The sequence below is a fragment of the Chiloscyllium plagiosum genome, chromosome 25 (assembly GCF_004010195.1).
Source record: "Chiloscyllium plagiosum isolate BGI_BamShark_2017 chromosome 25, ASM401019v2, whole genome shotgun sequence".
Classification (NCBI taxonomy): Eukaryota; Metazoa; Chordata; class Chondrichthyes; order Orectolobiformes; family Hemiscylliidae; genus Chiloscyllium; species Chiloscyllium plagiosum.
In genome coordinates this window covers 15,304,303-15,316,438 of record NC_057734.1, presented here as the reverse complement: position 1 = coordinate 15,316,438, position 12,136 = coordinate 15,304,303, and the positions used below count along the sequence as shown (strand labels likewise).

The 12,136-nt window shown below is 42.6% G+C and overlaps 1 protein-coding gene across 1 annotated transcript in view; it reads left to right on the top strand.

The window, feature by feature from the left end:
- The window catches only part of LOC122562402, a 66,357-nt gene extending 62,657 nt beyond the window's left edge, over positions 1 to 3,700 (top strand). The window contains exon 21 of the mRNA XM_043715259.1: positions 2,252 to 3,700. Within this exon, the coding sequence (XP_043571194.1) occupies positions 2,252 to 2,509 (258 nt within the window). The 3' untranslated portion in view covers positions 2,510 to 3,700. The remainder of the gene's footprint in view (positions 1 to 2,251) is intronic.
- Positions 3,701 to 12,136: the final 8,436 nt, after the last annotated feature.

Genomic DNA, 12,136 nt, shown 5'->3' with positions numbered 1-12,136 from the left:
CCCATGGCTGTTTGGTTTTTGTTTAGAGAGAAAACTAACATAACAAATCCACCCAGCCTATGGCAGTGACCTTCCTCCTCAATCCTCTGATCAGTGATTTTCCTAACTGCACCCCACTCCAGTGATCACTCCCTATCCCTGACAGCGATCCCCTCCCCATCAGTCCCTCATCCCCTGCAGTGATCACTCCCTATCCCTGAAGCAATCCCCTTCCCATTCCTGATAGTGACTGCCTCTTCTCACTCAGATACTGGCTCTTGCCCCCCCCTCCCCACTATATAAATGCACCAAGCTCCTCTCTTCCTCGTAGCCCTACACACCATTTCGACTGGGACAAAACATCTATCCTGGGACAGGCTAAGCAAAGATATGCCAGAGAATTCCTAGAGGCCTGGCACTCCAACCACAACGCCATAAACAAACACATAGATCTAGATACCATCTATCAACCCCTCAGAAAACGAACAGGAAATGACATCACCACAAACACCAGGAACCCCATCCAGGACAAACATATAAATAGAAAGCAGGAGACAACAGCTTCGCTTCACTTGGAGGTTGCCACTGATGATGTTACCTAGCCAGGTAATGAAACGTCTGGATATCAAACCTACAGCTCAGCGAGCAAACCTACACCCTAAAGCACCAAGCTCCTCCCAGTCATTCCCAGGAAAATGCTAAACTCAACAGATGTTGTTTAGACAGAGACCAGGGAGTCCTGAAGGTAACTCTGGAGAGTTAACACTGTCAGTGGTTGGGGGGAGAAGCCAGTGTGGGGGCACAGTGAAGACTGTCTGTGACAGCAGACTGGCTAGGACAAACGCAAAGTCAGTCCAAGTTAAAGGCAGGATAGGAAGATGGCAAATAGCCAACCTCTTTGGGCTACTGGCCAATCACAGAGTAACCCAAGCAGGATCTAACAGTTTAAATGACCCACCCAGGTACCACAGTTGTTTTTGATTTTGGACTCCCTCAGGATCCTAAGGCACATCAGTAACGTAAATTGAGTTGGAGCTTCTTGGCTCTTCATTCTGATGTTTAAGACTCTCTTGTCAGAGATCAAGGAAGATCTGGCTGCCCTTCTGAATAGTCAGACACTATTAACTCTGTTGTGGTTCTGTTCACCGAGCTGGGAATTTGTGTTGCAGACGTTTCGTCCCCTGTCTAGGTCCTAGAGGCATGGCACTCATCCACAGATTCAATCAACAAGCACATCGACCTGGACCCAATATACCGACCACTGCAGCAGACAGCTGGAACTGACAACTGGAAGCGGCAGATACAAATCACTACAAATGCCGGAGGAAACATCACAGAAGCGCTTCACAGGAGGCTCCCAAGCACTGAGGATGTCACCTAGACAGGGGAACGAAACGTCTGCAACACAAATTTCCAGCTCGGCGAACAGAACCACAACAACGAGCACCCGAGTTACAAATCTTCTCCCAACCTTTGAACTATTAACTCTGTTTTCACTCCACAGATGCTGGCAGACCTGCTGAGTTTCTCCAGCCATTTCTGCCTTTGTTTCAAATGATCCAATGCCTTGGCCTCTGAGAGATGCAAACTCCTAATCCCAGTTGAATCTCCCGACAGCACTGCCCAGATAATGCACTGTTCTTAGGTCAATAATATTATTTACAATTCCTGTCTTGAGCTCAGATGCAAAAAAAAGAAGCAAAAGAAAATATTCTTTCAAATACTTTGGGAGTTTTGTTTGCTTGTGTTTAACTTTCTTTTCATTGGTATTATTTTTCTCAGGTTTTTGGTTCTGATGGAGCCAGAAATACTTACTTTATTTTCTGAATGATTTGATAGATTCATGTGCTGATATTGTTTAACTTATTTGTAGAACCTGAGTTATGAGATCTCAAATATTAAAGATGACCAAATAGAGGAGTATATAAAAATTGGGGGAACAAACCAACAAAATGTAAGATTAATATTAAACCTGGGAATTATGACATGATAAATGAGAAACAAATGGTACAATAGTTTAATTTGGCCCTCAGTGAGACATATAAGCATCAATTTGGGTATCTACACTCCCAACTGTGGCCACAAGAGAGCACAGTTCCGAGATAGTGTTACAAAACTTCAAGCTGATTTTCCATTCTGTCTTCCTTTTAAGCAAGCTCACACCAATATACCAGCATTGAGTTTACTACTGATTATAGTAACATTAGTGATGTATCTTTGCAAAACCTGCATTCCTTTGTTTATTTTACAGTATTTTATGATTTTTTTTCAGCCTGTAAAAGATATTCCAATTTCAGTCAAGCTGGAGAATACTTCATACTGCACAGAACCTTTCTCTATGAATCCTTTCTTACCCATTCGGCATATAAAAGCAAAAGCCAAGGATTTGACCAACACCCCGATGTCCAGTTGTTACCTGGAGTGGAATGACCAGATACTGAATGAAGATCAGACTTTGTCTGATTACGGAATTTTTTATAGTGTTACCATCTTGCTGAAAGAACAAACCAGCTGGTGTAGCTTAATGTAACAAACCAAAAGGTGACCCGCCATGAGTCTTGGAGAGGTTTTTAAAAATACCACAGACAGCAAACAACTTTATCAGACCAGTGTAACAAACCTTACAAAAATTGCAATCTAAATCCTTTTGCCTGAATATAGTTTCTGACAAATTGAACTACCTGGATGGATTGGACAGAACGTTGTCGGATGTGTTTTGGTGAGGTTTGGGGCAGTATAAGACAGGAGGGGTAGCAGCCCACCCAAGTTGACCCCCATTATACCGGCAACTGGATGGGTGCCAAATCACAGCCCACCTGCCATATTGAGTTATTAAAGAACAGGCAGTGGAGCTTATTAATACACTGCCATTGGCATGATATAATTGATGTAGGCAGAATGGAAATATGTTGTTTGGAGATCAGGTTGAAAAAGGGTGGAAAGGAATGGAGGCCACATCATTGAGAAAATGGCCCTCAATTACAACATCCCCTGACAAACACTCTCTCTCATCCTAAGATGCCACCCTCATTTATCACAACCTGCCCTTGACTCCGACCCCCTCTAATCCTCTCCCTGGGGTCTCAGATCTCACCTTGTTTTGTCTCCCCCCCTCAATAATGCTGGGACTGCTGTAGCAGCTGGCAAATCAGATTGGGTGACATCTCTCAAGGGTAGGATTTCCTCTGACACTGAGGGACAGACATCCTACTGCGACGATGCTGTCCTTCAACAAGGTTATGTTGTTCTTGGTTTTTTTCAGAGAGGTCGTAAAAGACACAGAGTCTGAAAAGTCTAAGTTCAAGGGTTTTAGGGCCAGGTTGATTATAGCTAGCAAATATTGTATCAGGCAACAGGCTTTCAAGTTTTGGGGAAAAAAAATACTTATACAATGAAAGGCCAGTTCTCCCAGCTGAGCCTTACTCCAGTTTGGTTTGGGTTTTTTTAGCAGTAGTGTTGTGAAGCTGCTCGACTCAGGAGAAGCAGGTCTATGCTGAGTCTCTGTCCCTGACTTCTCTCCTGTAAGACTCTGGGTTTGATTTTACCTTTTGTGCCAAGGGGGGTTTATGGGGACTATTGCAAGTATTTGGAACAGCATCATTAAGTGGGGATGATCTGTTGGATTTTTGGGGATGTTAAATTATCCTGTATTCTGTTCTCTTTTGTTTGTGTTTCATTCAGTAATCATGTAAATAAAGTCTGTTTTGTTTAAAACTAAGTGGTTTGGCCAGCTGCGTCTCTCCTGGAATATCTACTTTACACCTGCTTAAAGCAACTGGCAAAGTTAGGATCTGGGCAACGTTCTTGATTGTTTTGAGGGGGTCTGGCCTGGTTCATAATACTACTCCCTCATCCATCATTCTTCTGTAATCTCCAATGCATGCATCAAAGAATAAAACGTTTGTTAATTTATTGGTACTGATTTCCTGAGCATAATCATTCAGGTTCTGAATAAATTGATACTTTACAAAGCAGTCTGGGGATTTGTTTACATTGCTATTTTTGTGTGTCTTAGATGTTGAGCAACACTGGTTTGTAATAGTCATTGTAATGCCTGTAATTTGCATTATCTGATGTAGGTGTTACAGCAACAGTTGCATCTTCTGTTTGATTCTATGTGATGCACTGATATAAAATTATTTGGATTCTTGGTTTACAAACTACCTGTACCACAATTACATAAATATTCCAATCACGTGCTGCCATTAGTAAATAATTCACAATTACATCCTACCTTTTCCATTTCAAAAGTTTTTCAGAAAACAAGTAAAACATAATCAGATCAAATCATAGAATCCCTACAGTACAGAGGCCATTCAATCCATCAAGTCTACACTGTCCCTCCAAAGACCATTCTATGCAGACCAACACACATCCCCGTAACCGCGTAACCCCACGTTTACTATGGCCAATCCACCTAACCCAAATGTGTTTGGACTGTGGGAATAAACCGGAGCACCCGGAGGAAACCCACGCAGTCGGTGGGGGGGGGGGGGGGGAGAGAGAATGTGCAAACTCCACACAAACAGTCACCTGAGGCTGGAATCTAATCTGGGTCCCTGGTGCTGTGAGGCAGCAGTGCTAACCACTGAGCGACCCATAATATCTTATCTACTGAAACCTAATTCAGGTGATGTCAGTGTAGTATTGAGAAGCAACGTGCTTTCAGGCAAACTTGATTTCATGCTGTCTAGATCAGCATGTAGTTAGAAAGATGTCAGCCAAGCCAGAATTGTGGCTGATTTCAACAATTGACTAATTTAAACACGAGGGTTGCAAATGGTGGATATTTGAAGGTAACAGCCAGGAGAGTGATGCTACCAATCATAGGAACAGAAATGACTGGAAAGACCCAACAAGAGTGTTAGAATCTATAAAAGCTACCGATATAATGAGTTGAAGGCAACCAGAAATTGGCAAAGTGTCATTTTTGGTGAATTTCATAGTGGGTTTCTCTCTGTCAGCTGTGGTGGGCTTTCCATCATGCTGTAATCTGAAAACTCACATCACTACCTATGCACCACCTTTCTATAGTGCCCGATCATCCCACTGCCCCTCCTCACTAGAGGCTGAAGTGTCTACCACTGCTTTGTTTATGGCCTCTAGGAATTCTCTGGCATGTCTTTGCTTAGCCTGTCCCAGGATAGATGTGTTGTCCCAGTCAAAATGGCACTCCAACCACAACACCATAAACAAACACATAGATCTAGATACCATCTATCAACCCTTCAGGAAACAAACAGGAAACGACATCACCACAAGCCCCAGGAAGCCCATTCAGGACAAACATATAAATAAAAAACAGGAGACAACAGCTTCGCTTCACTTGGAGGTCGCCACTGATGATGTTACCTAGCCAGGTAATGAAACGTCTGGATATCAAACCTACAGCTCAGTGAGCAAACCTACACCCTTGAATAACCCTATACAGACAATGAGCAAAACTAATGTCATTTACAAAATACTGTGCAAGGACTGTAACAAACACTACATTGGACAAACAGGCAGAAAACTAGCCACCGGGATACATGAACACCAAAAAGACATGACCCTCTTCACTAGTATCCTCACATACAGATGAGGAAGGACACCACTTCGACTGGGACAACACATCCATCCTAGGACAAGCTAAACAAAGACATGCACGAGAATTCCTTGAAGCATACCATTCCAACCGGAACTCAATCAGCAAACACATCGAGGTAGACCCATCTACCACCCCCTGAGAAAAGGAACAGGAAGTGACATCACTGCAGGAAATAACATCACCACAGGAAATGACATCACCAACCCCAAAAAAACAGAAAAACATAAATAGAAAGCAGGAATTTTCTGCATTGTTTCGCCTGAGGCCCATTGAAGTTGTTACCTAGTAATGAACCTTCCAGCTCAGCGAGCAAACCTACATCCAATTTTATTCCCATGTTTGTCCCAGCTAAGTATATTATCCTCATAACCAGTCCCATCCATGCACATTGATGCCTGCTCCAATTAAACTCCTTTAGTACGTCTATCCTGACCTCGAACATTATACAAAGCTGATTTAAAACCTTGCATGGTAACTAACTGGGCATGTAAGATGTGCTTGTATTGGTTATTTGCTGGCTTGCTCGAACAACTTCAGGTCTCTACCAACATTACTTTGGACCTCTGCCAGTTGTGGATTTGTATTCCAAAGGTTAACATAGTCCACAAGACAGAGGGACAATTGATTATTTAGATTAAGGGCCACAACACCATATCGAGTATAGGGACGTAACTGTGCATCAACTATAGGTGGGGGCAAAGAAGGAGGTCCAAACTCTACCTCAGGCAGAGTAGGAATAGCATCCACAGTCTGAACCATTCACTAACCCTGCAGCCAACTGAGCTAACCATCCCTCCACAGGTGAACTCAACCTGGAATACGGAGCATGGGAGGTTCTCTGACATTAACTGTTGTTACTATCACACCTGGGGGATTATTGCAGTATCTGACAGGATACACCAAATTGTAAAGCTCACAAGTGAAAGGAAACGGAACTGGTTCCACTTCTTTATCTTCCTATCCTCTCAGTTTGTCATAAATTAAAAAGGATCCCCTTTCTTGTAGAAGAATTTCTACCAGACCAAAACAAATTTGTTTCAAAAGGAGCCAGTTTAACCAGGCTTTCTTGAGTTAGCAAAAGAGAATTTATTAGTTATTAAAGATGAGAATCATTAATGACACAACATACATACATAGGAATAAGGAATGAATGTATAAAAAGATAAAAGTTAAAAGAAGTACAGATATGTCTCTCTGGAAATTTTATGAAGATTATAAAGAGGTATTAAGGGTTACTGAAAAAGGGCAGGAAAATGGATGGGAGGAATATTGTATCAGCCATTATCCTAGCGTATGGTGGGGCAGACTTGAGAGGCCAAATGGCTTACTCCTGTTCCTATTTCTTATGGTCTAATAGAACAGAATTAAATTGAATTGAATTTATTGTCACGTGTACCGAGGCACAGTGAAAAGCTTTGACTTGCGAGCAATACAGACAGATCACATAGTTAAGCAGCATAGATAAGTAAATAATAGGTAAACAGCAGCAAAAACAAAAACACAGGTACATGTGAATGTTAAGAATTTGTGAGTCCATTCTGTAAAATAACACCAGTAGGGTAGCAACTGTTGCGAAACTGGCTGGTGCATATGTTCAGGCTTCTGTACCTTTTTCCCTGGTAGTAGAGATTGTAGAAAAACATTGCCAGGGTGGGATGGATCCTTGAGAATGCTGGTGGCCTTTTCTTGACAGTGGGCCTGGTAGATGGATTCTATAGATGGGAGGTTGGCCTTTGTGATTGTCTGGGCCAAGTTCACCACTTTCTGCATGGTACAGTTGCTATACCAGGCAGTGATACATCCAGACAGAATACTCTCGATGGCGCACCTACAAAAGTTGGCAAGGGTATTCACCAGCATGTCAAATTTCCTCAGCTGCCTGGGGAAGAAGAGACATTGTTGGACCTTTGTAACCAGTGATTGCACATGAAGAGTCCAAGAAAGCTTGTTGTTGATGACCACTCCTAGGAGCTTGACGCTCTCCACTCATTCTATCTCTGTGCTGTTACTGTGCGGGGGGTGGCATGAGTAACATCCCGCCGAAAGTCAATAATGAGCTCCTTGGTTTTGCCAGCATTGAGAACTAGATAGTTCTCAGTGCACCATTTTTCCAGGATTTCCACCTCCCGTCTGTAGTCTGTTTTGTCGCCATCTGAGATTCGACCGACTATGGTGCTGTCTTCAGCAAACTTGTAAATGGTATTAGTCTGGTATTTGGCGACACAGTCATGGGTATACAGTGCGTACAATAGAGGGCTGAGTATGAATCCCTGGGGGACTCCAGTGTTGTGTTAGTGAGGATGAAATATTGTCCCCAGTCTTCACTGATTGTGGCCTATGGATCAGGAAACTGAGGATCCAGTTGCAGAGAGTAGGTCACTAAGTTTAGTAATCAGTCTCGAGGAGATAATAGTGTTAAAGACTGAACTGTAGTCCATGAGTAGGATTCTTACTTAGCTGTTCTTGGTGTCAAGATGTTCTAGGGAGGACTGAAGGGCAAGTGATATGGCATCTGACGTGAATCTGTTGGTCCGGTAGGCAAGTTGGAGTTTAACATTTGAATAGTCAATTTTCAGATTCCTTGCTTTGCATTTAATTGAAATCCTTTTGACTTGTTTCCTTTTATTGTTTCCTAATAAGTACTTCTTCTTACCATGTTTCCTTTTGACTGTCTTGCTAGCCAGTTGAATTCTGGTACTCAGTGAGAAGTGAGTGTTGGGATCACTTGTGGGTGGTTCTGTGACTGTTACCTTCATAGCAAACTGGTACTTGAATCCAGGCTAGTAGAAATGGACTTCAGTTCAGTTGCATACTTTCTCTCACTAGCACACAATAGACCAAAATTGTCATAAATCTTTATATCCCTTTTTAGACCATAAGATATAATAGTGGAATTAGAATGTTCGGCCCATCGAGTCTGCTCTCCCATTTGATAATGGCTGATGTGTTTCCTAAACCCATTCTTCTGCCTTCTCCCCATAACCGTTACTCCTCTTACATGTCAAGAATATATCTAGCTCTGTTGTAAATACACTCAATGACTTGACCTCCACAGCCTTCTGCAGCAATGAGTTGCACAGATTCACCACCCTCTGGCTGAAGAAATTCCTCCTCAACTCTGCTCTAATGGGTCAGCCCTTCACTTTGAGGCTGTGCCTTCGGGCCCTAGTTGCTTCTACTAGTGGAAACATCTACACATCCACTTTATCCAGGCCTTACAGTATTCTGTGAGTTTCAATCTGGACCTCTCCAACACCAGCACATCCTTGCTTAGATATAGGGTCCATAATGTTCCAAATGTGGACTGACCACAGCCTTACACAGCTTCACCAACACATCTCTGTTCTTGTGTACTAGCCCTCTTGAAAGGAATGCTAACATTGCATTTGCTTTCCTAACTGCCCACTGAGCCTGCATATTAACATAAGAGGATCATTAACTAGGACTCCCAAATCTCTTTGTGCTTCATACTCTAAAAGCCTTTCCCCATTTAGAAAATAGTCTGCCTCTATTCTTCCCACCAAAATGTATAACCTCACGCTTTCCCACATTGTATTCCATCTGCCATTTCTTTGCCCACTCTCTTAGCCTATCCAAGTGCTTCTGCAGCCTTCCTGCTTGCTCAACACTACCTGCCTTTCCATCTATCTTTGTGTCATCTGCATACTTAGCAACAATGCCCTCAAAACTAAAACAATATAAAATATCATCTATTGTATTTCAGGCTGGAATTTGACTTGACAAGTAATAACATTGCTGAAAATGTGTTACTGGAAAAGCGCAGCAGGTCAGGCAGCATCCAAGGAACAGGAGAATCGATGTTTCAGGCATAAGCCCTTCTTCAGGAATGAGGAAAGTGTGCCCAGCAGGCTAAGATAAAATGTAGGGAGGAGGGACTTGGGGGAGGGGCGTTGGAAATGCGATAGTGTTGCTATGGTCTGGCAATGGAGGAGTCCAAGAACCTGCATGTCCTTGGTGGAGTGGGAGGGGGACTTGAAGTGTTGAGCCACAGGGTGGTTTGGTTGGTTGATCCGGGTGTCCCAGAGGTGTTCTCTGAAACGTTCTGCAAGTAGGCGGCCTGTCTCCCCAATATAGAGGAGGCCACATCGGGTGCAGCGGATGCAATAGATGATGTGTGTGAATTTGTGGCAGACATGGAAGTATCCCTTGGGGCCATGGAGGGAAGTAAGGGGGGAGGTGTGGGCGCAAGTTTTCCATTTCTTGCGGTTGCAGGGGAAGGTGCCGGGAGTGGAGGTTGGGTTGTTTGGGGGTGTGGGCCTGACGAAGGAGTCACGGAGGGAGTGGTCTTTTCGGAACGCTGATAGGGGAGGGGAGGGAAATATATCCCTGGTGGTGAGGTCCGTTTGGAGGTGGTGGAAATGACGGCGGATGATTAGCTGGGACCACGATAATGTTAAAAATATCCACAGGACTTCGGGATTCTGGTCCATCAATGTTTGGACAGCACGGTAGCTCAGTGGTTAGCACTGCAGCCTCACAGTACCAGGATCCTGGGTTCCATCCCTACCTTGGGTGACTGTCTGTGTGGAGGTTGCACATTCTCCCTGTGTATGCATAGATTTCCTCCAGGTGTTCTGATTTCCTCCCACAATCCAAAGATGTGCAGGTTAGGTGAATTGGCTATACTAAATTGCCTATAGTGTTAGGTGCATTAGTAAATATAGGGTAGGGGAATGGGTCACTCTTCAGAGGGTTGATGTGGACTTGTTGGGCTGAAGAGCCAATTTCCATACTGTAGGGAATCTAACCGAATTACATTGTGCAAGTTTTTGATAGTCTCTGGAGAGGGGTGCAGTGACATTGAAAGGCATTGTTTGGTGATCAAACAGAAATTTGTGACTGTGACATTTTTCAATTGCCAAGATAAAGTACACTGAAAGTTCATGTGTAATCAATGTAATGTGTAATGCTTGCTTGGTCATTGTCAAAAAATCTCTGAGGGAAATAAATATTTCAGAATTTAGAAAAAACATAAAATTGATTTTGCTTCCATCACATACTGGCATATTCTCTCCTAACAAACCTCTGTTCAAAAAATTGCTCCTGTAATTCCTTCTTGATTTAAATCTCCCCATTCCTCATTTGTTCACTTTTTTTTTGTCTGTTTGCCTTATGCTTTAATTGAGAATTTCTTCTACATTAAATGTACCACAGTACTAAGATTTTTCTAAGGAAGACACACAAAAAGGTATACATTATTCTAATTGTTACCTAACTAATTATTCATTTATGTTTATCATTATCTCTCTGCTATTGTAATTTATTTCTAATATTGCTATTTATAAAATCTAGGATTCCATTTGCTTCTTTATAGCTTTATGAATGTCTTCACACATTAAGCTCGATGTCTTGAAGTTCCAAAGTTTATTGGCATCTTGATTCCTTTTATGGATACATTTCACCTCATCTTCCTAAGATGTATGGTCTCACATTTTTCTCAACTATACTTCACCTAACATTTATCTATCCAATATCCTCCAGTAATTGTTTGTCATGCTACTTATTGTTGACTGCAAATTTTGATATTAGACTCTGAATGCTTAAATCCAATATGTAATACACCATTGAGTATGTCTCTTTACTAACCATGACTGTGTAGCGGCCCCTTTTCACTGAGACCCACTGAACTACAAAGTAAGTAGTGGCACAGTCTCTAGTGGGCCTTTCAGAGGAATGAGGACTCCAGGGACAGAGGGTCCCACCAATCACTCGGAGCGGGCAATTTTATTGCTCAACAGCTAGAAAGAACATACACAGGATTATAGTTTGCCTCCTGGCAAGCCATCTTTGTGAGCTGAACAACAATTCTACCTCAAGGATTCCTTTTGTTTTAACAAAGGGAAGGATGCTGATGCGAAGCACAAACCGCAAGACCCACTCAGGTTTTCTACATTTTTCTCAAATTTTTCCAATTGCTTCTGTTTCCACTGCTACACAAGCTCAGGCATGAAGATTTTTAAATTGTATGACTGAAACCTTTTATGAGTGCACCTCATATAGTAACAATCTGACATCCCCCATGAATAAAAACAGAGTGGCTCCAAAACCGACAATTTTTTTGTTACATCGCCATTTCCTGTTCTTATCTGGAACTGGAAAAATTCAACTTTGCTTCCAATTAGGACCCTTCTCACACTTTCAGATAATCTGACACTTCCCTCCCTTCTGTGAATTCTCTGTCTCAATATCTGGGGATAGGCTTTCTCCTAAAATTCATTTTAAACTTACTGATTCCCACAGGTACATCAAATGCACTCCCTCACAACCTGCCTTCTTTAAGGATTCTCCCAATTCTACTTATCTATCGCAATCAACAATGCAACTTTGTTCTGATATGTCTTTGATTTTTCTAGAATGAGGATTTCCCACCCACTGTGATTGCAAACAGTACTTCTGCCCTCACGCCCAGAATCTCAGGAATCCCCTGAACCTCACTTTGCACCTCTCCCCCATTCAATGGATTGTCTTATGCCAGTTACAGTGTGGTATGCTCATCGAACATTGTTGGCCCTCCCCTGTCAGCATTCCATAGGGAATGTTCCTACTCTA